Source organism: Thunnus maccoyii, chromosome 10 (assembly GCF_910596095.1).
Source record: "Thunnus maccoyii chromosome 10, fThuMac1.1, whole genome shotgun sequence".
Classification (NCBI taxonomy): domain Eukaryota; kingdom Metazoa; phylum Chordata; class Actinopteri; order Scombriformes; family Scombridae; genus Thunnus; species Thunnus maccoyii.
The window spans coordinates 2117159-2143181 of record NC_056542.1 but is presented as its reverse complement, the minus strand read 5'-3'; the positions used below and the strand labels follow the sequence as shown (position 1 = coordinate 2143181).

At 40.9% G+C, this 26023-nt stretch overlaps 1 protein-coding gene across 4 annotated transcripts in view; it reads left to right on the top strand.

Annotated features, from left to right (window-relative positions):
* LOC121905347 (DENN domain-containing protein 4B-like) overlaps positions 1–26023 on the top strand; it is a 63162-nt gene that overhangs the window by 18109 nt on the left and 19030 nt on the right. The window contains exons 2-16 of one of the 4 annotated variants that reach the window (XM_042423542.1): positions 7450–7809; positions 11468–11723; positions 12256–12325; positions 14657–14826; positions 15489–15730; positions 16087–16153; positions 18252–18310; positions 19300–19444; positions 19544–19719; positions 20259–20359; positions 20619–20834; positions 22102–22247; positions 23030–23163; positions 24386–24500; positions 25424–25630. In XM_042423542.1, coding sequence (XP_042279476.1) covers positions 7469–7809; positions 11468–11723; positions 12256–12325; positions 14657–14826; positions 15489–15730; positions 16087–16153; positions 18252–18310; positions 19300–19444; positions 19544–19719; positions 20259–20359; positions 20619–20834; positions 22102–22247; positions 23030–23163; positions 24386–24500; positions 25424–25630 — 2445 coding nt within the window. In that variant the 5' untranslated portion in view covers positions 7450–7468. Of the gene's footprint in view, positions 1–7449; positions 7810–11467; positions 11724–12255; positions 12326–13297; positions 13527–13592; positions 13700–14656; positions 14827–15488; positions 15731–16086; positions 16154–18251; positions 18311–19299; positions 19445–19543; positions 19720–20258; positions 20360–20618; positions 20835–22101; positions 22248–23029; positions 23164–24385; positions 24501–25423; positions 25631–26023 lie in introns of those variants that run through there. The other 3 variants (XM_042423546.1, XM_042423544.1, XM_042423545.1) reach the window with 3 other exon arrangements.

Here is a 26023-nt window from a genome sequence, read left to right as displayed (position 1 = left end):
CAGAGAAAAAGATGCATCATGAACTCTGCTGAGGAAAGGCGCAGTAACATTTAGGAGCCTGTAATTACTTACTGTAATAATAGGCTCCTAAATTATGTAGTTAAAGGGGCCATGACTTGCTTTTTATGACTTTCTGTTATTTATATCCTGTTATGATGTCAGAGGTTAAACATGGTCAAAGTTCCAAAACTTGAGCTGCCTGCAAGTCAAAACTCAGGGCTTCAACCTGCTCTGAACGCTTCATTTGCCAAGTTTCCTCTACTTCCTCCTTGTGACGTCATCATCCGTCATCAAAGTAGAATCTGGAAAGGCCGTCTGTTCTGTAGCCTTGGTTGCTATGGTGGTTGCTATGGTGTTTCCTATGTGTCGTCCACTCTCATATTTCAGATGTGATTCAGCTCCAACATGTACGGATGGATTTGAGAAGTTGACATTTGGATTAAAGAAGGAGAAAAGGAAGTGAAAGCTTCCTGAAGCTGGCCAATCAGAACAGAGCGGGCTCATCAGGAGGCGGGGCTTAAAGAGACAGGAGCTAAACAGGCCTGTTTCAGACAGAGGCTGAACTGAGGGGCTGCATAAAGGACCAGTAGAAGATAAATAAGGAGTTTTTAACTGGAAATCATGTAAAGATATTCCAGTAGAGTCCCAGAATATAAATATAGAGCTGGATATATGCAGAATATGTGTCCTTTATTATTATATTCCTGTATTGGGTTTGGGAAGGACAAGTGTTTTAAACAATCTGCCACAAATACTTTTTCGTCTTTTCGGCTGAGCAGATATGTCAAACATTTAGGATTTGCTGCTTTTCTTTTTTTATATCTGTAAGTTAGAAAAAAAAGTGGAAATATTGCAAAAAAAAAAAAAAGTTTTTATGCTTGGCTGAGGCAGAAAAGTTGGCGTTTTGATAAAAGCAACGACAACTTAATGAATAAAGACTATTTTATTCTATTATTAGCTATTATTACTATTATTATTATTATAAGCAATAACAATCTGTTGACGGGGGACATTCTGCATAACAAGTACTTTAACTTTTCATATATTTCGATACTAACACATTTGTACTTTTTGCTTAAGTGATACATGTAAGTGTGTATTTCTACACTGTGGTCATTTTAGTGAAGTAAGAGATTGTAATTCTTCTCTCACCGCTGCTGACACAACATTAACTGATGGACTGTAGTAAACTCTGTCAGTGGGGAAATCTGGTGCATTTCTCCGGGCTTTCCAGTATGTATTTAGAAGGTGTGTGTGTGTGTGCGTACATGTGCACAGTTTCCATTGTTGCACATTGGTCATTAAAAAGGGAAGTGGCTGTGATGAAAACAGCCGTTTCAGCTAAAAAAGTGCAGTTTAACATTTCAGCAGACAACTCCCTGTATGTCAAACACAAACTGAACACACAGACAAGAACACAAGTTAACTCACATTCTGGATAATTTTATAATATAAAAGAATTTTAGATGCATTTTAGAGAAGAACATGTTAGATTAGACAGATGATAAGATTAGATTATATATGACTGATATGTTTGAGAACAGATCTGAATCGACTTCCTGTCAACTTTGGTACGTTTTCAGGGCGTTGAGGCATTGACCTTTGACTGCGTGTCCGCCAGACAGGGTTGTTTTGCCCAGCTGGGAAGGGAGGGGGGGGGGGGCATACATAGATACACACATAAACCCATTTAGATCATTTTCATGTAAACATGTTATCAATACTTAGTGGGACAACAGACACTACAGTTATAAACTGAGAGTGTGTGTGAGCTTCTGTCCTCCCTCCTGCTCTCCGCTGTGAACACACGTAGCTGTTAGCGAGCAGCCGCTGTCATGTCTCCACGGGTCTCGCTGCTTGTTTTCGCTGCTGTCGGTTGGTAGGCGGGTCGCTACGGTAGCTGCAGCCTCTCTCCCTCTCTCTCTCTCGACCACACACTGAGCTATTCCTTAAAGGAGCTGCGCTACTACGCACGTTAGTTTTAGAAAACATCTTAAAATACTTTTTGTTTTTAAAAAAATCCCAGATGCTTCGGCCCAGGCTTGTAATACACTGGCAGAAACCCGACTTTAACCTTTCACATCCTTCCATTTAATCCTCTAAACCTTTGATAATGTTGGACCCGACTTCCATATATCATGAGTCACTCGGGACAACAGCCTCAGCTATAATGACTGTAAACTGTTGTGCACACAGAGGGAGATTTGATCCAAATGTTTGACACTAGTATCGTGTAGTTCGGTAATATTAGTACATTTTTCAACACCTTTTGTGAAAATAAGATTTTTTTGTTTACTTGAAAAACTGCTGCTGTTTTAAAGGCAATAATTGATTGAATTTATGTTTCTGCTGTTTACTCAACTCAATAGAGATGAGACACACTGTGGAGTTAGACAGTAAAATCATTTGGTGAAGGGATAATGGCGAGTTTTATCACCTCTGGCAGCTGCCATGTCGTCACATGTGCCAGGAAGTCATCGATGAACAGGAAACAGGCTGGCAGTTCTCTTCCTGTTTTCCAGCTGACCTTTGACCACATCGGTCGTCCCACTTCCTTCTTTCGTCCTCTTTAACGTCTCGCTCTCACTTTCACCCTCTGACAGCGATGAGCGGACCGTCCTCCCGCAGGAAGGAGTCGTTCTTTTTTACAGAAAGGGAAGGAAACCTAATCGGAGTGTGACTTTGTACCACTGACTAAGACCTTCAGAACCAGTCTGAACTGTAGGTGTTAAATCTGAGGATGCAACAGATACTCCAGCTGTCACCAAGCGTCTCCTTTGTCTTTATTTAGTTTACTGTGAGCTCCTTTTCTGACATGAAGTGAAAGTGATTCTTAACTTTCATTCATCTAAATGTTAGTTAGTAACATGATGTTGATGGAAAGAAAAAGGCTGAACTCACCACGGACCGGTTTAATGTCAGACAATATTTTCCTGGACCGGCCTTTGAGGTGCGGCAGATAAATACAACAAACTAAAATGATACGACCGACATAAAAACTTTATTAGCAGCGTCCTCGTAACATTGCGCCAACAACATAACATGAGTAACATCCTCTCTGCCCCCCCCCCCCTAACACTCTGGTCACTATGGTAACGTTTAAACATGCCTTCAAAATAAGATACACCACAAAAACAAATATAAAGTGCATGAAAAATACAACTCAACATAACGCTGAATCAGTGGGGAGCCTTGACGTTTGTTTTTTACTCATTTTGCTAGCTTGTGGGTTAGCGTTAATATATCACGTACCAACATTGTTCAGACTTAAATAATAAATAAAACGGAAATAATGTAAGTTATTTATTCTTTCTGTGCGGTCCGGTACCGGTCCGCGGCCCGGGGGTTGGGCACTTAAACGCCTGTTCAGCGTCTAGTACAGCAATGGCTTTCCAGGAGCTAACAGTGTAGCAGAGAGGCTGCTCTCCACTGCTGGATACGTGATGTTAATAACACAGCGGAGCAGCGTCTGTTTTTACAGAAGACATTTAACCAGAGATGTTGGTCAGTAGAGTAAACTTTCATTTTGTTATTGTCATTCAGGGGCAGAAGACTGTAAGATGCTCCTTTTACTTTCTTAAATCAAAAAGCTGTGTTTTTCTCACACTTTTCTCTGGTTGACAGCGACCTTCATCAAGATCATTTATCTTAACTGCCATTTGTAGTAAGAGACTAAAAATTGTCCCCTTTTTCATTCATTCTGACACAAGGCCTTTCTCAATCTGTGTCGTCTGTTCTTGTGAAACGTCGTCATTCACAGTTCTGTTCCAGTTCAAAGTCTGCATCTAGCCGAGTACAGTCCAAATTACAGAAAGTGTTCTTGTTCCGCCTGTTTTTATTGAGGATGATTTGGGAGTTAACTTGTGTGGACTTGGAGGAGCAAAGTTTCCCCAGAATGCATTTGGCATCTATCAGCGGTGATTTTGAGCCAGACTGTTGAGGCTGTTAACAACTGTTATTATGTCAATAAAATGAAGGTCTGATATTCTTTCAGACAGGAAAGTAACCATTTAGATATCAAATATGTGATCAATTTATCCAAATAAGGCCTATTTTCAAAACTTCAAAAGAGTTTTGATATATGATTTATTTCCCTTTTGGAAGATAACTTTTGGTGTCTGAAGGTAAATTTAAATTCATTTTATGGGACAGTTAATGTACAACAGCGCTGCCTCTGTGGACTGAAATGTCAACGACATGAATGGAAATGAACACAGGCAGTGACTGTTGAACGCACAGATTTACAGATCAGATAACAGATGTATCCTGACTGCAGAAATAGCTGTTTTTATTTCCTCCGGAAGTGGAGCTTTGAGTTGAGATGATGATGATGTCACAGTACAGTCAGGTGTCTGCAAGAACGCTGCTGTCCTGTTCACAAATGATCGTCCTGCCGTCCCTGAGAGTTTGAACTTTACCAAAGTCGATGTACACATGTCCAAACATATTGAGAAACGTCTACAGAGTCTGTCTGCTGTTGAGTTGAGCTGCGTATCGAATCTCAGTACTTTTTTACTTTTTTTTACATCATCTGAAATGTGTCAGTTGAACTGAAAAATCCAAAACTGTCCTTTAACATAAGCTGACATCAAATGTCTGGTCAAATATGTAATTTTCTTTTCTCAGATAGTTGCTCAGATGGTCCCAGATTCAAATCATCATCGTGTTATTTTAAGACAAAGTTCTTGTCTGTTTTGTGTCTTCAGGTTATGCTAACCCATTGTTGCTAACTTTGGAGCTAACCGCCTTTACTTTTCCAGCATTTGAGGAAACAACAGACGTGACTTTTTTAGCATTTATTAACTGACACACTGTAGTCTGTACTGTACATTTACTGCCAGACTGACAACTTACTACTAACCTTTTCCTCTGCCCCGCTCGCATCCACCGTCACTTCTCTGCCCCTCGCTCTTTCCCGCTCGCTACGCAAACACACTACGCAATGACGGATTCCTTAATGGCGTTACGCTACCAATAGTTTCCCAGGCAACGAGACAGAGGTTGACTCACATACCGGAACAGCGCTGCACAGAGACTCCCAAACGCTATTGATTTCTGAATGAATAGATATTTGGCGTTGGAAATATGGCATGGTATGAAAATAACACTTAGATTATTTGACCAATGAGAATTTGGTCGGACGAGAGAATATCGACCAACTAGTCGACCAGCAGACTACAGCCCTACGAGAATTGAACATTTCAGACAGTATCCAGCCCTTCTCTCAGTAGGACTTTATCTTCCTTAAATCTGAAATTTCTTCTTCAGTAAAGTTCATGTTTTCTGTGATGATGATTCATTCACAGTCACCTCCTCTCTCTCTCTCTCTCTGTGAGTCTCTCCGTCCTCTGTGTCTGTATATGTTTTATCAGACAGAGAGCCGGAGGAAGGGATAGAGGTTGAGAGAGAGAGAGGGCGAGGGACATTCACAGTTACATAAGAGTGCTTTTAGCATCTCTCAACATCACTGCTCATCCTATTTTCACTGTTCACAATACACACACACACACCAACCTGTCCTCCGCTCTTCAATTTAATCACGTATTGATTTTGTAACTAAACCCCATCATGACCAGTCGACCTCTTTCTCTCTGTGTCTCTATCTCTGTGTTTGTGTGGGTTTATAATACTGGGTTTGTTTTTTGTTTTTTTTACAAATATTTGTTTCATACAAATATTTTTAAAATTATTTGTTTTTGGGAAAAAAAAAACAAAAAAACATGTCAAATACCAGCAAGCAGGTCAGTTATAGTCGCTATCTCAGTGTCTCTCCTCTGCTCCGCTGTGACGTCTATCAGCAGGTCTCAACCAGGAGAGTCACATCCACCTGCTACATGACGCACATTTCTTAATTTGGACATCACTTTAATTTTCATCTTTAATTTTCTGGAAATTATAAGTGTAATAAAAACAAAAACAGGATTTTTCCACTTTTTATTCGAATACAAATACAAATAATTTTGCTGCCTCAACAAATACAGATACAAATACAAATACTGGGCCCTCTGCACATCCCTAGTATCTACCAGGCGTGAAAAGTCTTAAAAGGCACCAAATTCCTCCAAAACAGCCCTTTGAAGGTGTTGAAAAGTCTTGTACAGATGTTGGATATCGTCTCTTTCCTGCTGTAGATTGTAACGTTAACTTTTTTTTGTGTGTGTGTGTGTTTGCGGCTGTCGGGAGACGTTTGACATCTATAAACTCCAAGTGAGACGGTGCGACAGTGGATTGTGCTGCAGGAAGCTTTTTTGTGGTGTTTCAGCGACAGCATCATTTTCAGCAAAAACTTAAAGTAATTTTTAATTAATGTATAGATGAGTGTTTTTAGATATTATATTTTTTTTTATAATTTTTATGTATTTAAAACATTTTTTTTTCTAGACCCTAATAACTACCATTAAAAGTGCCATTTATCTGGATCCAGGTCGCATTAATTGATCATTTCAAATGATATTACTAGCAATTAAATAATTGTAGGTCTTATTGTCCCAACTGGTTTCCTGTCATACTCTGACTGGTCTGAGTTTGAAACATTGACTGTATATAAAATCGCTGAAACATGTTACATGTCAGAAAAATACAAGCACACATCTGCTGAATGAGTTGCACAGATTGACGGTTGAAAGGTTTTTATAGCACAAAGTATGCAGCAGTCGAAACGCGGCAAAAAAAATGTACGGAAGACGGAATAAGAATAAAAAGTGAGAAGAACAAGAAAAAACAAGAGTCAGCTGTCTCCCGCCATCTCCGTCTCTGCCTCTCTGGGCAGCTTTCTGATTGGCTGACAGGACTGTGACTCAGTGTTTTCATCTCCAGGTCACTGATTCATGGTGTGTGTGTGTGTGTGTGTGTGTGTGTGTGTGTGTGTGTGTGTGTGTGTGTGTGTGTGTGTGTGTGTGTGTGTGTGTGTGTGTGTGTGTGTGTGTGTGTCTCTCTCTCTCTCTTTTGTGCAGCTCCTGTGTGAATTCAGTGTCTCTCATCCTTCTCCATTTCACTTCAGTCTCACCTCAATAAACATTATCGACTATGAGCGTGCACCACTGTCGGATGCATGCGTGTTATTTGATAGAAGTGTAACAAGTTTCGGCAGCGTACTTCACTGATTTAGGGTTTCACTCCTGTAACATGGACAAAAAAAAAAGAAATGGATGCAGCAGAACAAGAGATTTCCTCTTTTTATTCCATTGTCAAAACTGGTGCCTACATTACCCACAACACAACTCAGCTGCCTGCAGTTGAATGGGAAATTGTGGTGTGTTATGCTAGTAGTGGCTAATATATCTAATATATATGTCATATATCAGTTTTTGCTTAATTCAGTGTGTGCAGTGTTGTAAATAATATTTCACTAAACTGTGTTACATGAGTCTCTCTAAATGCACAGATGTAATTCCTCTAACATGTGACCTTTTTAAATAACGAATCTAAAATGTCTCTCTCTCTCTTCAGTGGAGGGCAGACAGGCGGCATGACAGAGGAGAAATGTCCCCAGCTGGTGGACTACTTTGTAGTGGCGGGTCTCGACCCTGCGGGGCCCTGGAAGCCTCTGGACGAGGACGGCAAGTCCACCTCCTCCTCGACGTCGTCCTCCTCCTCCTCTTCCTCGTCGTCGGGCCGGGCGGTGGAGCCGGTGACGGACCTGGCGGTGATCGCCCGGGGGCTCGGGGAGGAGGTGCCGGAGGGCTTCACCTGCATCGAGAGGACACTAGGCGGACACTCGGCCGAGCTGAGCGCCGGCCTCATCAACAACCCGCACCTGTACCTGTGCTACCGCCGAGGACGAGACAAACCGCCCATACTGGAGATCGGGTGAGACGCACACAGCGAGCAGTGTTGGTCTGAACAGCAGCTCTACTGTTTCCTCTTTTACACTCTTGATTCCAGAGTTTGGCAGTAGGAAACTTTCACATGGGGGGGGGGGCAGGTTAACGTGTGCACCACGTTCCAGCTCTGACGCGGCTGCCGCAACTGATCGCAGCCACTCTAGTCGATGTAGGGCTATCTGTTATTGCGACGCATTAAGCATGAAGCAGCACAGAGCAGATCGAGCTGGGCAGGAAGTCAGACACAGAAATAGCATTGAGCATCCAGTCAATTTTAAAAATAAAACACCCCGTGCAGACTCCTGGTCGTATATCAACAATAAATGCAAATAAAACAGATGAATAAAGAAACCATTTAACTACGTAGCCTACTTAACCACAGCAGAAGCAAAACAACCAAACTGAGTGTTCAGAGGAAGAGGTCAGTGGCTGTAAAAAAGAAAAAAAAGGGTCTTTTTGTTTCCAGAAACATCCTTTCTTGTCCCTCTCGGCTGAGTCCAGGCTGCCAGAATTAAAATGTTTTGGCTCCACAAACTTCCAAAGATTCCTCTGAGGGTTAAATCCAAATCCAAGCTTCAAAAAAAACCCCCCAAAAAACATCATGTCAGTATTCTTCTAAACTCCCAGATTTGACTGTTTATTAGATATTTTACATCTACAGAAGGTAAAAGAGGCTGTAAATGTTCAGCTGCACAGGGCACCACTAACAGCTCCGGTAACCGACACCGACATTTATGCTTTTAACTTTGGCTGATGTTGTAATGCTCAACTTTACTCTGATGATGTGATGCTCTGAGAATAATCCGCTCCTCGCCGACTGCACAGTCACTGTTGGCAGCAGATGTTCAGACTTTATACTCTTGTGATATTAAATACGTTAGTGAGGGAATATATATGATTTTGTCCCTTTCGTTGACGGCTTTTTGAGTGCAAAGACTAAAAGCTAAAGTTCTTATAAGTGGTAATAAAGGCAGGATTCATGTTGTTTTTAATTAGAAATGAATAGAAACGGTTACTGAGACAGAAATCCAGCCCGGTGTTTGTAGTTCATGAGCTGCATATTAAAGCTTAAGCTTATATAATACAGAGAGGATTATGTAATGTTGTGGTGGGCAGACGATGTCGTGCTCTGGACTCATCACCATCGATCTATTGTCTTTTTTTTTTTTTCTCATCACATTGAACTATTTAATTACTGTGGATTACACTCATGTCAGTGGATAATGAGACAAGTCCTCTTGTATTAGTCATCAGATTACATTTTACCTTCTTTTTATCATTTTGTGTTGCTGACATCGAGGAGGTTTTGATTTTTTTACTCATCAGTCCCAGTTTACTGGGTCCCAGTTGGTCCTTTTTCAGCCTGTGAAAACTGTTGTGTAACGTCGTTCCGTGTGGCTCTGGAGGAGCTTTGTCCAGGCGGAGGGGAAATAAGGGAAGGTCTGTGTTTGAAAGACATGGCGATCAAAAAAAGGAAGGGGGGGGGGGGGGACTTTTAACCATGGACGTATTATAAGAACTGGATAGCAGACACAAAGCTGCCGCGTACTCACTTGAATAAAAATTACTTTGCAGGCCACTGCACATGCTCATTAGTGTTTCTCCTGCTGGCCCGACGTCGGGATGTCACACGGTTTCAGACGGCTTCTCTAGCCTCTGGGAAAGTTTTATAAAGATTAAAAACCTTCATGGATAAAAAAAAATTAATAATACAAAGAGTCATAATTGACCTTGTCTGCAGTTGGAGGAGTCCTGTCAACAGTTGGTATTAACATCCGTCTCCTCGGATCTCACTTCCCCGCTCTATATGCAAATAAACACAGACATCATTTCTGTTTTCAAAGACCAGATTCGTTCATTATTCGCCCAAAGTCGTGTTCAACTTGTTTGAAAATGAATGTCTGAATGAATGTGGCCACATGTGGCCCAGACCACCTCCACCTGTATTTAGAGCTTGTCCACTTGTGATCGGATCAGCCGAGACGGATATTAATATCAGGTGTAAACAGGGTCTCTGGGTAAATTGCTGTTTGGGCAGCAGGAGACTTTAATGTGTCACCACAAAGGGCTTTTGACGGACCTGCAAGACGAGGGTCATGTGACCCATGGAGACGCCTGAAGGTGTTGGAAGTCTAGTTTTCAGCAGCTCGTCTTTATCTATTATGGAAAATGTGAAATTAATGTCCTATTGTTAATCTCTAATTTAATGTTTTTCAACCACTGAGTGAAAAGTGATAAACAAACAAATAAACTTGTAATTAAATGTAGGATCCGATGTGTTTTTGGAGGTCGACCAACACAACTAAAGATTCATTCATCCTGTTTCTAATCTGTGAGTGAGTCCTTCACTTTATGGAAACGCAGCATTAAATCATCTTTAAATGAGACTGAAGATTATTTACATTATCAATTAATCACCTATAAAACATCAGAAAACAATTAAAAAATGATTTCATGAGCACTTTAACACTTGAGCCTCTTTAACTTTATAAACACTAGTTGCACTACTTTGTTGATGTTTGATATGATATCTGATATGATGATCATCTGTCACTTCAGAGCTTTCTCCTCAGCTGGTCAGATCCTCTTGTTTCCTTGTTGCCTCACGCTTATGTCGCTTTGGATAAAGGCATCTGCTAAATGTTAAATGTTAATATGCAATGACAAATGAAAATCACAGTATCCGAGAGCATAAAGTGGCCTCATCCAATGTCTTGTTTTACATTTACAATCATTTAAGATCATGAAAAGCAGCAAATTATCAACTTTTGAGAACCTGGATTCATCACATATTTGGCATTTTCACTTGAAAAATGATTTATACGATTAATTGATGATCAAAATAGTTACTAATTAATTTTCTTTCAATCAACTAATTGACTATATATCCCCTAAGGTCACAAGTCTCTACTGGCCAGTTTGTCTTCATAAGAGCTTATCAAACAACAGCTCCAGCTCCTGACCTCTGACCTCTCTGACCCCTCCCTAAAAGACATTAACATCATATCAGTCACAGCCACATCTAGACAAGAGCAGTCAAGACGCTCCAGCTTTTTAAGTCAAGAAATGAACCGTTTAGATTTCCAGTAATTGGTCACTTTATCAAAATAAGGCCCCCGTGCTGCTGCCGCCTTCTTCTTCTTCTGGGGACAAAAATCCTGACAGCTGGCCTCCTCTACACCTCGACCCCTTTAAACAAACTCTCTGGCTAACATCTCATTCTTTTAATTCATTACTGACATCCTACATTTTAATCTCTTCCCTTTTTTTCTCCTTTTGTTTACATTTTTTATTTTTATTGTACATGCTTTTCTTTCAGTAAAAGGAAAACTACATCAGCCTCATACAGACACACATATTCTCCTAACAAACCACCCGTGCATCATATCCAAACATGAATCTTGTACTTGCTCTGGACGAGACTGACGGGTCACTTCTGAAGCAGCACCAGCAGCTCTGACGTCTCTGTAGAGTTTTAAACATCAGATTTAATTCATTTTGGAAGATAAACTCTGGTCCCAAAGATGTGAAATCTAATATTTATTGTTGCCAAATCGGTTTGTCTGAAGGTAAAGTGAAGGTTTATTGTTAATATACATCACAGTGAGGTTGTCTGAGGTTGTAAACCGTCCCCCCCCTTGCAGGGTTCTGTATGAGGGGAAGGATCAGCTGAAGCAGGGCTGGTGGGTCATCGAGACGACGCCTTACAGCCGTTCGGCCAACCTGAGCTCCGGCGGCGCCCCGACGGCTCACCGCGTGTTCCTGATGTACCGGCGCGCTCAGGACTCGCAAGGCCTCCACACGCTGGGGGTCACCGACATCGCGCTGCTGCTGCCCAGCAAGGCCGAGGTCGCCCCGCACACCTTCTGCCGCGTCGACAAGAACCTCAACACCGGCATGGTGAGTACAGACGAGGAAAATAACCGTAAACGCTCAAGTGAAGAACGTTTTTTCCACCAGTACAACAAGTTAATAGATTATAAACTGTAATGTAAGGCGTTTAATGTCAAATATAAGATGGAAGGAAAGAAGAAATAAAGGCTTGTTTCCATTTAAAACATCTTGTCAAAGGGCTGCAGTTAGCGTTAGCATTAGCATTAGCATTAGCATTAGCACATTAGCTGGCTGGTCAACACTGGCACTTTACAGAAAGCTTTATTGATATTTGAATGACTTCTCCTTGATTTGAATCTACATTATTTGTTCATCGTACTAAATTAATAAATGTAAATGTACGTTGTCCTTTTTATGAATAAAGAAAATGAAATGAAAATAAAAATGAAATAGTATCCTCTTATCAATTATATTCAAATGTTTATGTTATGTATTTTCTCTGAGTTCCTTTTCTACAATGTTATTAAGAAAACTGTTTTTAATGAAATATGACTGAACAGTTTTAATGTAGGTTTTGTGTGTGTGTGTGTGTGCGCAGTGGGGTCCAGCTCTGTACGTGTGCTACAAGAGAGCCGTGGCCAAAGCCAACGCCCTGGTGTACGAGGCCAGTGAGTATCCATCGATCCATCACTCTGCATGTTTATCAGACTCCAGTGAATTTAAATACTGATACTACGTTTGTCAGTGTGTAAAAGCTGAGAGAGAAGTTAATGTTTACACACTCTGTGGTTTTTTTGATGGTCTGGTTTCTCAATGAGAAATGTTACTAAACAGCTGTGAGAACTTTGATTCAATCTGAACTTTGTGAAATGTTTGAAAAAGTCATAACTACTGTTAGACTTGTAGTATAAAGAACTATATTGTGTCTACAGCTGCAACTAACGATTATTTTCCTTATCGATTTATCTGTTGATTTTTGTTTGTTTGTTGTTTTTTGGCTTCTCAAAGTCCAAAATACAACATAAAATACTCTTAATTTACTATCAGAGGACTAAAGACACCAGAAAATATTCACATTTGAGAAGCTGGGAGCAGAGAACTTAGTTAGCAATAAACTTTCTGTTGATCAACTAATCAATTAATAGATTAATCGTCGCAGCTCTAATTGTGAGCATGTTTCTCACAATAAAGTGTTACAGGAGTTTTGACCTTTTCAGACTTTTTTTTTTCTTTCTTCTTCATGCACCTCTGAAGCAGGTGAATCTGCTAAATGTTTAAAAATGAACAGCTGATCAACGTTGCTGCATGTGTGTAATGGGAGACTATATTAGCTTCACAGTTTATAACGCCCAGTTAAGTTTCCTTTATATTGCTGATAATTAGGGCTGTAGTCTGCTGGTCGACTGGTCGATTAGTTGGTCGATATGCTCTCGTCCGGCTAAATTCTCATTGGTTGAATAATCTCTGTTTTATTTTCATAAGGAGAAAAGTGCTACATCAACAGCTTTCCGGGATTAATCCATTATTTCCTGCGGCGGGAGGGACAGACTAACAAATTACCTGTGAAAACAACAGGGGTGTATTCAAAACACCCCTGTTGTTTTCACAACTTTGAACTCGCCCAACCTGATGGAGACTGCTGGGTCTAACTGTACTCAACGTTTACTGAATCAACGTTTCCCCTGTAATAATATCAACAAACCCCCACCAGGCCAAAAGATATTTTTTTAATGCCAAAACTAACGCTAAATATCGGTAGCGTAACTCCGTTGAGGAATAGCGTAGTGCTTAGTATGTTTGCGTAGCGAGCGGGAAAGAGCGGCGGGAAAGTGACGGTGGATGCGAGCGGAGCAGAAGAAAAGGTTAGCGGTAAGTTCTCAGGCTGGCAATAAATGTACAGGACAGACTCCAGTGTAACAGTTAATAAATGCTAAAATAAAGTCACGTCTGTTGTTTCCCCAAGTGCTGGAAAAGTGAATGGGGTTAGCTCCAAAGTTAGCAACAATAGGTTAGCCCAACCTGAAGAGGCAAAACGGAGAAATGTAAGTTCACTGTGCACTCTGTCGCTCTTCTTCGGTTGACTACAGCCCTACTGATAATAGTGACAGCCTACAGTCTCTGCGTTGTGTTGTGATGATGATGATGAAGATGGTGGACTAACGGCTGACAGTTAGTAACGTCAGTTGACTCCAACGAAGACGCTCCGATGTCGATTCAATGATGTCTGTTCATTTCTTACAAGCACTTCAGGATCTGGGGGATACCAGCCCGGTCTCAGTATAAAATATATAAAATCATAATCAAAGGAAACTTACAATACTAATAAATGTTTTCTGTGACGAAGCTAAATAACCGTTAAATAACAAATTACAGGGCCGACGGTCTAAACTTGACCAGGATCAATAACTCACTATATTACAGATTATTGATACAGATGAATCATAGATAATCACTCTGAATGTCAATATATTTATAATTAGTAATAAAGTCTATCTCAGGTCAGCTGTACATTATTATTTACAGGTTTACATACAAGCCCGGTCTGTCTTGTTGCCCCGGTGATGCTTTACAGCTGCATCATTACCTTGGATACTGTGTAGCCAAATATTAAATATAAGATAACAGCATAAAATAATGAAAATAACACAAATGTGTACACCTTACAACTATTAAATAAAGGTAAAATTACTGACAAAATGATATTCTATATTTAAAGATTTTGCTATTAGACATAGTGACCATTTAAAGCTCAACTAATGTGTTTAATGTAACATGTAGAAGGCAGATGTTACATGTGGCTGCATCATGACTCCATCAAGGCTCCGTCACAGTTTAAATGTCCACTGGAAGAGTTTTAAAAGTGTCTTCAGAGTTGTCTTTGTTGATATTTTTGTGTTTGCAGCTTGTGTATGACGGCCATGGTAACGCAGCCAGTGATAGGTTAACTGTAGTGTTTGTGTGTGTGTGTGTGTGTGTGTGTGTGTGTGCGCGCTCTGTAGGTCTGATCAGCCGCTACCCGGAGGAGGATCTGGAGGCGTTTCCTCTGCCAGAGTCAGTGCCGGTCTTCTGTCTGCCGATGGGCGTCACTGTGGAGAGCTGGCCTCTGAACACAAAGTACCAGCTGCCCATTTTCTCCACCTTCGTCCTCACCTCCGCCTCCGGGGACAAGGTGGGAGGGGCGAAAACACACAAACACACACACACACACACAATAGGCCTCATGCACTCATACCAACATATTTGCTCTTAAGTGGCACATAAGAGAGATTTTAAAAGAATTTGAGGTATGAATGAAGTTTGTGATCCAAGAACATGAAGAGAAAAAACAATAATTTAACCTGAAATTATTATATACCGCTTGACCCTGCTGCTGAACGCTGCACCGCCTGATTTGGTGTGAATGCAGCCTTAGTGTCTCTCTAACCAGCATCATCTAACCAGCATGTACGGTGGCTCTGAGTAGTCAAACAACTCTGTAAAGGCTTTTGACGGATGCAAAAAAACGCAGATCTCTGAAAACTTTAATGACGGACGAAACTTTTGGAGTCGGTGTGTCAACATGATAAACACAACGTGATGTCGTATTTATTTTTTAACATGCGACAATTTCAGATGAAAATAACGGACTTGGTGTGTAAAGACTAACATGTTGTCTTTGTTGTCTTAATGAAAGTGTGCCACCATAATCTCCACCTGCTCAACTATAAACATGCATCCTGACGTGTCCCGTATGGATCCCTGAAAGCTACATTTCCTCCCATTTCAAACACCAGATATCGTTAAACCCCGCCCCCCGCTGTCCCCCCCCCCCCCCCCCCCCCCCCCCCGCAGGTGTATGGAGCGGCCATCCAGTTCTACGAGTCGTTCCCCAGGGAGCTGCTGTCGGAGCGGCAGAGCGTGAGGCTCGGCCTGCTCAGCGTGGTCGACCGGCGGCCCATCACCAACCGCAGCCTGCAGGTGAAGAAGAGCATCTGCGTCCTCTCCCACTGGCCCTTCTTCACCGTCTTCCAGAAGTTCCTCACCTTCGTCTACAGATACTCCATCTCCGGACCGCACGTGCTGCCGCTCGAGAAGTCAGTGCACGCTTCGGTTCAGACTTTAAAACCTTTTTTTGGGGGGTGTTTTATTCAGTTTCATTTTTTCTTTTTGTTGCCGGCTCTTGTTTAATTACTTTCCCAAAGTAAAGTGCTGCATAGATAAAGATTATTATAATTAGTAGTATTAATCCGGTAAAGGAAGATCATAATAATAATGATAATAATAAAACCTTCTGACATGAAGCTCCGTAGGGAAGTTGTTTTTTTGTTTTTGCAGACCAAATGTCAGATTTAAAGATCTTGGATTTCAGGGTGATTAAATACTAATCATATTTATGACAGAAGTGTGATTGATACTTGATTGATTTGTTACCTGTCTTCTCTCTCTGCAGACACATCTCCAGCTTCATGCACAACGTCCCGTTTCCCTCCCCCCAGCGGCCTCGCATCCTCGTTCAGGTACTAGACCGACAGACCTGAACTCAAAGCTGAGACGTGTTTCGTCAGGTCATCAAGAAATAAAACCACTCAGACAGCAGATGACATGTTATTTAGCTTTAGTAAGATAGTGAATACTGGGCTGTGTCATATCATATCTTTTTTTAATTTAAAAATGTGTCATGTCATGATATATTTATGTATTAAAGACACAAAAACATGTTAGAGTGAAAGCATTTATATCCAACATGATCCCAAGACACTCAACTAAACAATACGATCCTAAAAATCTAAAAACACATCACCACATATTAACAATATTTCAGTGTGTTAAAGGTTTTATATGTAGAATTGTGAAGCAATTTACATGTATTAATGTTCTTTTATTGCCAATGAGTGAACCGGTAGTAATGTAACTTTCTCGATTGTCTGTGACGCCCTGTGGACTGATTTCCATGTGAAGGATCTGGGCCGGATTTTCCGCAAAAATCCAATGGAAAAGACATTTTTGCACATTCCTGAGTGCCTTTCTCCTGCTAATACATCAACAACACAACAAAAACAGTGCTATCCAACTAGAAACCCCCCTGCAGATATTAGCTCTCCAGCTAATGAGACAGCTAGCTGCCTCCATCAACCACCGCACATTTCAAAATAAAACACCCCCACAATGACACACAGCTAAAACAACATCATTTCCTCAACAAAGGAGCAGAAAACAAGCTCCAGAGTAATGGTAGAACATAACTAACCCCTTTTGTTTTTCCTGTTGGTAGTCCAAAGGTCGTAGTAAGCACACATTTCACAATAAAACCACAGCTTGTCGCCGCTCGGTCGTTACGTCGCCAGTCTGAGGGAAACCTGGACATAACATGTTTAGAGCCCCCGCTCTTCCCACGCCCAAGAATGGTCAGCCCGACAACCATCAGAGTTCACTGTAGCAGTTTGTTTTGCAGAACTTTGGAGTTGAGCAATGCCCCAAAACAACAAACTAAACTAAACCCCCGTCCTAAACTTCCCTATCGAGAAACAAAATAAGAACAAAAGACAAATCATAACCCAACTCTTAATCAAGAAAAACAGGAGAAAAAGGTTCACACACAAAAAAAAGACTTCTCACTTCTACGAATTAAACTGCTACCGAAGTTAATGCAAATATACAATGTACAAGAACATCTAATGGAGAAGAGCATGCCTACACACACTACGACTAGCAGGATGGGCCTCCATTGGGGGGGCGGGAGCCGGCATCAACCAGGCCAATCAGGGAGCACCACCTGCACGCAATCAGACACGCACACACTAGAGGGGTGAGGAAGAGAGTGAGCGGTTATTGTTAATAATAGAAGACAGATGACCAGCAGGAGCAGAAAAACACAATAACGACCATAACAACAGTGTCGGTAAAAAAAAAAAAAAAAAAGGTGGTGGTTGCTTCACAGTTTTTACATATAAAAGCCTTTTTCCCCCACACACAATCATTACAAAAGCTTTAAAACTATTAATACACTGTTTGTTTGACTGAACCAGACAGTAAATGTGCTGCAAAACCAAAACTAGGAGCTAAAAGGAGCCTGAAAAGTTTTATAAAGCTGCAGAATTGCGGACGACATTTTCACATCACACAGTATTTTGTATATTAACTAGCGGAGCTTTAACAGTTTTAATATGTTTTATATACTTGATGTAAAACAAGCAGAAGAAAAAAAAAGTGTTAAATGGAGGCAGCGCAGGATTCTCATATCTCTAACTTTAATACTTTAACTTCCTCCTCCAACAGGATGTAGGTGGTGATCTGCTCGCAGACTGAAATGGGTAACTGCAGTCAATCAGAATCGATCACTGTATTGATCCTGTCCAATCAGCGGGCGAAATCTGGATATAATTCTTTCAATTAGGAAAAATAAATAATTAATTGATGATGATGATAATTCAGGGTTCAGGTGTGATTATTATTTAGCAGAAGGCTGAGCTGCATGCAGATGGATGATTTTATCACAGTATGGGGACAATTAAGGTGGTACTTTTCTGTTTGTGTGTGTGTGTGTGTGTGTGTGTGTGTGTGTGTGTGTGTGTGTGTGTGTGTATAACAATAACACTGTCTGTTTGTGTATTGCAGCTCTCTTCGTATGACAACCTGCTGCTCTGCCAGCCGGTCTCCTCTCCTCTCCCTATCAGGTCAGTTTACTGCCGCAGTACTGCAGCAGTACCAGTAGTATCAGTAGTATCAGTACTGCAGTAGTATCAGTAGTATCAGTACTGCAGTAGTATCAGTAGTAGTAATGATACTAGTAGCAGCAGCTTGATTAGTTTTAGAAACAGTTCAACATTTTAGGAAATACACGTATTCACTTTCAGAAAGTCAGAAGGTGAAATGTCAAAATTTTAAAAACAAACCTACCAAATGGACATATTCTGTTTGCTTTTATTTTGGTGATTTTCTGTTATTTATATCCTGTTATCATGTCGGATGTTAAACGTGGTCAAAGGTCCAAAACTTGTATGTAGAAATGCTGCCTGCAAGACAAAAGTCAAGGCTTCAACCTGCATTTAACGCTTCATTTGTAATGTTTTTGTTTTTATTTTTAAACTTTCCAAACAAGACAAATGACATCAGCTCATCATGCATGTCAATAAACGTTGTTGCTGAGGTTGTTTCACGTTGTTCAGTCTCATATTCTGGATGTGATTCAGCTCCAACATGTACGGATGGATTTGAGAAGTTGACATTTGGAGTAAAGAAGGAGAAAAAGAAGTGAAATCCTGCTACTATAGTTTGTTTACGTAGCCTCCGGAGCCGGAGGAAGCTTCCTGAAAGGAGCTAAAACGGCCTGTTTCAGACAGAGGCTGAACTGAGGGGCTGCATAAAGGACCAGTAGAAGATAAATAAGGAGTTTTTAACTGGAAATCATGCAAAGATATTCCAGTAGAGCCCCAGAATATAAATATAGAGGCTGGAAATGTATAAAAACTAACATGCTGGAAAATGGTCTTGTTGGTCTTGAAAATGTATGTTTACCATGTTTCTCTTTATAAATGATCAAATTCAATAAAAAAAAAAAACAGGCTTGTAAGCTGTTTGATATGCATGGTGCAGTTGATTTGTGACCTGGAGCGTCCTGAATGGGTGGAGTCTGTGTATGAAGTGTAACCTCTGTGTGTCACAGTGGAGCGAGCTTCCTGAAGCTGCTGCAGAACCTCGGCCCGGAGAACGCCTGCACGCTGCTGGTCGCCGTCCTCACAGAACACAAACTACTGCTGCACTCGCTCCGCCCCGACGTGCTCACCTCCGTCAGCGAGGCCCTCGTCTCCGTAAGACACACAAACACAGTCCGGCTGTTTTTTTAAATATAACGTCAGTTAAGGTCAGTACGATAATCGCTCTGTCCCTCCCTCTCTCTCTCTCTCCAGATGAGTTTCCCTCTGCGCTGGCTCTGTCCCTACATCCCTCTGTGTCCGCTGCAGATGGCCGACGTGCTGCTGGCGCCCATGCCCTTCATCGTGGGCGTCCACTCCAGCTACTTCGACCTGTACGACCCCCCCACAGACGTGGTGTGTGTCGACCTCGACACCAACACCATCTTCCAGTGAGTCCATCACTACACTGAACTCTCTGCTGCATCAAATAGCTTAAAAGTTCACAAACATTCTTCTTCATCATCCAAAACCTGGTGCCTACATTACCCACAATGCAATTCAGGCGTGTTATAGTCTGATAAATGGCCTCACTGACATCACTTGAGGCAATTTGTCAGATTTCACAAAGACACAAAAGAACATCCGGAAACACGCTGAGGTGGAACATCACTGCAGTTCACTTTTAACAACGATGTATCAGCGTCAAACACACTAAAAATGAAGATTTCACCTCTAGAAGTGGTCTTAGATTCATCATACTGACCCCAATACAAACACACAACTCCATGACATTGTAATAACCTGTCACTGTACTTTGTAATAATCCACATAGTTTATTATCTGTTAGGGTTGTGTGATTCGCCGCTGTAGTTGCATGTGCACACAAGTCAGCCTATGATAAAATGTGAGTTCACCATCATCTTGTCTTTGTTGCTGTTTACTGTAATACGGCCTATATAAAGACTTCTCCTTCCCTCTCGTGTCGCAGGTCGGAGGATAAGAAGCCGTTGTCATGGCGATCGTTACCCAGGAAGCACGGCAAGACTCTGTTCAACACCCTCACCAACCTCCACAAGACTCTGGAGAAGAGTGAGTGAACTCCAAACATATGAGAAGCTCATCCTGTACAACAACAACAGTAACTGTGTAGACTCTTATTCCAAAATTTCAAAATAAAGTTACAAAGCTCTTCAAATAAGCAGCAGTGTGGTAAAAGTGATGTTTTGTTTGTTTTTTCAAGGACAAAAACATTAAATACCTTACAAACACTTAAATCATTGAATCTCATATAGATTTTCTTCCTTTTAGCAACATTTTACAGGATGTTTTTTGATTTTTTTCCCTGCAGTTTGCACTCCCGGTCAGGAGGAGGCGACGCTGGAGTTCCTGCTGACGGACTACGATCAGATCTACAGGCGTCAGAAGCAGCTGGAGCTGGAGATCCAGGAGGCGTTCCTGCGCTTCATGAGCTGCCTGCTGCGAGGATACCGAACCTTCCTGCTGCCCATCACCCAGGCGCCATCGGACACCACCACCGACTGCAGCTCCCTGTTCAACCTGCAGGGTGCGCACTCACAGACGCAGAGCTGACATCACAAAAAAAAATTACTGATTATAATTGGGTTCAATATTATCAGCTTATCGTTATCGATATGTGATCTTATCATGTTATTGTGTTGTCCAAATAATGAGTTGGAGCAACTTATGATTAAAGACAAACACAATTAGTGAAGGATTTAAAGAGTTTGGTCTCACGTGGTGCAGAACAGGTGATTAACATCAGTGTAATGTGTTGGTTGTGGCTCGTAGTGATGAACCTACAGAGAATTATCAGAGACTCTGCAGCTCCTCTCGGCTTTACGGAGCTTTATAGTGAGTTTCAGCTCATTGTTTATCTGTCTGGCTGCAACTTTACTGTTCTGGTTCACTCTCAGCGTCTCATAGCGTCGTTTTCAGAGAAAAAGCTGTAAAAAAAAAAGCCACTGTACACTACCTGCTCAACACCAAACGGCAAACAGACACAGTTAGCTGTAGACTAGCTGGTGAACATAGTGGAGCATTTAGCAGCTAAAGAGCCAGATATTTCCCTCAGGAGTTGGTAGAGAGTAAAAACAGAAGCTAAAAGAGAGTGAATATTGGACTTACATTCACCAGGTGGACAGAAACACGACTCCACATGAATGATAATGTTGCTCCATAACTGCTGGATGTGGAAATAAACAACTGTTTGCTAACAAGTTCAACATATCAGCTTAAAAGCTGATGATGTGTTGTTCACTACACGTTTCTGATGAAAACTAGTGGACAAAACATCAGTTAATGCAGGTTTAAGAAATCCTAATAAATTAACATTTATGGAGTTTTTGGAGGCAGCGATGTTCTTTAGTTTCTTTTTAGTGTTCTTTTTGTTTTTAGATGATTTAGCTTTTCTTAGAGCCTAAACAGAAGTGGACCTAAAAGTTGTGTTTTGGGAGGTTTTCTTCTTCTAGGGAGCGTGAATCTCATGCCTGTTAGATTCTGATGATATGTCTCGAGAACAAGTGGAGATTTTGTTGTGATGGTGGCGCTACAGAAACGCTCAGATTGACTCCAAAATTGTTAGGATTCATCCTTCTGGGACCACAAATATGGACAATATATTACATGGAGATATGGCCAGATTTTACTGAGATACTGTTGCATGTTCTGGACCAAAAGAAGAAGCTAACAGACAATGAGATGAACAAAGCAGCATTTTTCATACAGTCAAGTTTACTCATCAGACTGGAATTGACACAGAGGTTTCCGACCCAGGCTGTCTGACTTTTATCTTCCTCCTCTTCCTCCTGTAGGCTTCCTGAAGTCTCGGGATCGAACGCAGCAGAAGTTCTACAACCAGCTGACGAGGACTCAGATGTTCACCCAGTTTATCGAGGAGTGCTCCTTCGTTAGCGACCGACACGCCTGCCTCGAGTTCTTCGACGAGTGCGTCCAAAAGGTCAGAAATATATCGTCTGCCGCTCGGGTTTTTTAACATATTTTGTTTTTTTCAGCTCATGTTAGTGATAAAAAAAATACTAAATACATGACAGTAACCCGCCGTTGACTTAGTTTGTTAAGATAATCTTAACTGAAGACCTGCTCAATGGCTGTTTCCAGAGCTTTCTGTTAAATCTTTCATTAACAAAATTCACTTTGCTGATGAAGCCCATGGGATACAGTTGAAAGTTATAGGAGAAGCTTTTTAGTGAGACTTGAGTTTTGATTGAGATCTTTTTAAAAGATATCAAATATTTAAAAAAAAAAAAAAAAAAAAAGATTTGTGAAGAAAATAATCTCCATAAAATCTGAAAGCTGCCAAAAGTGTTTAACATTTAATACCTTTAAATGTAAACTTTAAACCTACGTCTTTATCTTGGCTTTGGCCGTTAATCATTTTATTGATTTTATTGTGTTCATATTTAATATTTTACTTCCTCTTATCTATTTTATTTATTGTTTTTTATTTATTTTACCATTCCTCTCTTTTTCTCTATTTAATTGGTTTTATTATTACATTTTTCTTTTATATATCTCATGTGCATTAGTCTCAAATTGCCGTACTTCTCATAATCATCATTATATGTTTACTTATTATCATCTTCAGTACAAATAAAAATAAAGTTTGACTGATTGATTAAATCAAAGAATTGTCTCAGTCATAAAAAACCTGCATCAGAATCTCTCAGAACTCATATTATTATTATTGTTAACATAATGGGTGTATTTATCTGCTGTCAGGTGGATGTGGAGAAGCCGGAGGACGTGAGGCTGATCGATCTGGATGAGACTCACAGCGGAGAACACACCGTCTTCATCATGCCTCCTGAAGAGCCGCAGGAAGCTGACGGGTCAGAGTGTCCCGCCCTCTACAGGTACACGAAGTTAGAAACGCTTTGAACTACAAAACCCGCACGTTCTTGTGTATCTTACTGGATGTTTTTGAGAAACTCAGGCACTAAACACGGGGACTAAATTTAGTTCCAGGTGTTAAAAAGTCCCCGCTCAGAGGGGACAGACATCACAGCTGCTTCATTCATGACACAAAGTTTTAGTATCCATATCAGGATGCAGGGAAGACTTTAAATGTTGTTTATTAATGGTAAAAACAAAGTCAGGCTCATTTCCTGTATATGCAGCTGGACATAACGAGGTGTGACGTCACCCGTTGGTTTAACCCCAGAGTTGCAGCCTTCCAGATAAGGAGTACAGGGGTGTTGCCTTTCATGCTCTGGAAACACACACTGGTATCGTAATCAATTAAATTTAGTGAAATATTGCTACAGTAGTCCGACTCCCGGAGCCAACTGTCAATCACAGCTGTCGATCAACGCCCACACAGCAGACATCAAAGCTACTATAAGTTTTCAAATCTTATTAATGGAGCAATAATTTCCAAAATGTCCACCAGCACACTTATTAGAGGGCCTGAATTTACAGATTGAGACCAGAACAACTCGTTGAAAACAATGATTGATTCAGTATTTCTAGAGAGAAGTTGAGGCTTTTTGAACGGGAGTCAGTCGGAGCGGCTAGCGGCCGTCTGTTGCACTTTAAGGTGTTTCAGCCTCAAGATGTGTAGCTGCTGGTTGGTCAACTTCCTGGCTTATTTTAAAAAAGAGCAAAAGGAAAAGAAAGAAAGAGAGAGAGAGTGCAAACAGAGTGAGTGAATAAGAGAAATAAAGCGATTTATTTCAATATGATTTCATGGCAGTTGTAAATCAGAAATAAATGGCCATCAAACACTCAGCAGATGATTTACTGAGGAGACAGACGCTCTGGAGTCTATTAGTCCTTTATTTCCTCCTCATCTCATTCATTCATTCATTAACTCAACCATCAGAGTCATCAGCTGTTAATACAATGAACAGGATGGCTGCATGATGTTTCAAACTCTATGTAATCTACACACTTCTTCACATGTAGTGGAAATGCAAACAAGAATGTGAAAAAGGAACTTTTAGCTCCTTGTTCCTAAGATTTGTTCCTCTTGTTATATTTAGTTCTAGTTATAGTTCCTGGAACTTTTTGGTCAGAAAGAGGCTTTTGTGTTGTGATAAAACGCTTTTAACAGGATGTTTTTCCTCTCGTGTCCAGTTATGAGACCTTCCCCACGTTAAAGACGGAGCTCTTCGACAGGCCTCAGGATCAGCTCCGTGCCCCGGCCAAGGGCAGCGCCCCCAGTAGCCCCGCCCCCAGACGCACCAAACAGGTACAACAACACACCGCATCTAAAACTCTACACACAACATAAGTTAACCTTCTGATGTAAATAGATTTATATATTTAATTAGTCTGTAAGCAAGTTTATGCAACATATCAATGTATCAGTTATCACTTCCATATTAAATAGTTTCTATATAAATGTCCATGTTCCATGCAGTGAGGTTGTGACCCAGTTTTCTGTGAATGAATGAAGGAGGAGGAACCTTGTTAAACAGTCTTACTGTGTGTATCATTTTAATTTAATGATCAGTATCAATATTTCACTGCTTCATCCAATATTCAGAAGCCACAGACTGTGTGTGTGTGTGTGTGAGCGGGTTCGGGGTGAAAACGTGAACTACAGCAGCTATTTTCAGATCTCTGGAACAGACGGAGAAAGATGTCGGGGAAATCCTTTAAACACATTTCAAATTAAAATTTCAAAGAAAAAAAAAAAATGAATGCAGACTCCTTTTGTGCTGCTGTGTTTAAATAATATAAAATAATGTATGTTTGATTATTTAATGATAAGATTCAGACAATTATTTTTTATTCAGAACAGATAGAACTGTTTCATTCTTACATGTCTTTGAACACATTTCCTTCTTCTTCTAAGCCTTGACGAAGATATTTATCGTGTTTAAAAACCTACAATATCTATGAAGCTCCAAAATCAAACTGCAACACAACAAAGTAGTATTTAAATTCCTCAGTGATTGGTGTTTCTCTCTCAGCTACCAGCAGCCGTCTCTGACCTCTAATAGTCTTGCTGCTTTTCCCAACAATGAACCGAGAGCGCCCCCTCGTGGACAAAATAAAACACTATCAAGTTATAACATGAGAAACATCACATGCATTATAATCCATAAACATTACAGTATCTAACATGTTGTGACGTCTTCTCTCTCTCTCTCTCTCTCTCTCTCTCAGGAGATCAAGTTGGCCCAGAAGCGAGCTCAGAAGTACGCGGCGGTGCCGGACATGTGGTCCAAGTGTCTGCTGGGTCACTGTTACGGCCTCTGGTTCATCTACCTGCCCACCTTCGTGCGGGCGGAGAGCGCTAAGGTCCGCGCTCTGCACACGGCCTACGACGTCCTCAAACACATGGAGAACCGTAAGGTGGTGCTGCCGGACGAGGTGAGACGCGGACGGGGTCAAAGGTCAAAGCTTACACGGATGTTGTTTTGTTTATTTTTGGGGGTCTGAATAAGAGCAGCGTCTGTCTGAATGTAAGATAATAATAGTTTTATGTGCTGTGCTCCTGTTACAGAGTTGCAGAGTGACTCTATTTCTTTTCATGAGAGAGTTGCATTGTGGGTTATTTACAGTTAATCATACACTGGTTTTCATGCTGACCAATCAGAGGACTGAGTTTTGGTAATTTGATATCCCCAAGAGCATCAGTTCTGCTTATTTAAAAGCACAATTAACTGTCTGTTCATTGGAAGAAACAGAGAAATAGAGATAGAAATAGAGATAGAGATAAGATAGAAATAAGAGATGGTGGCAAAAGAAAGATGAAACAATGAA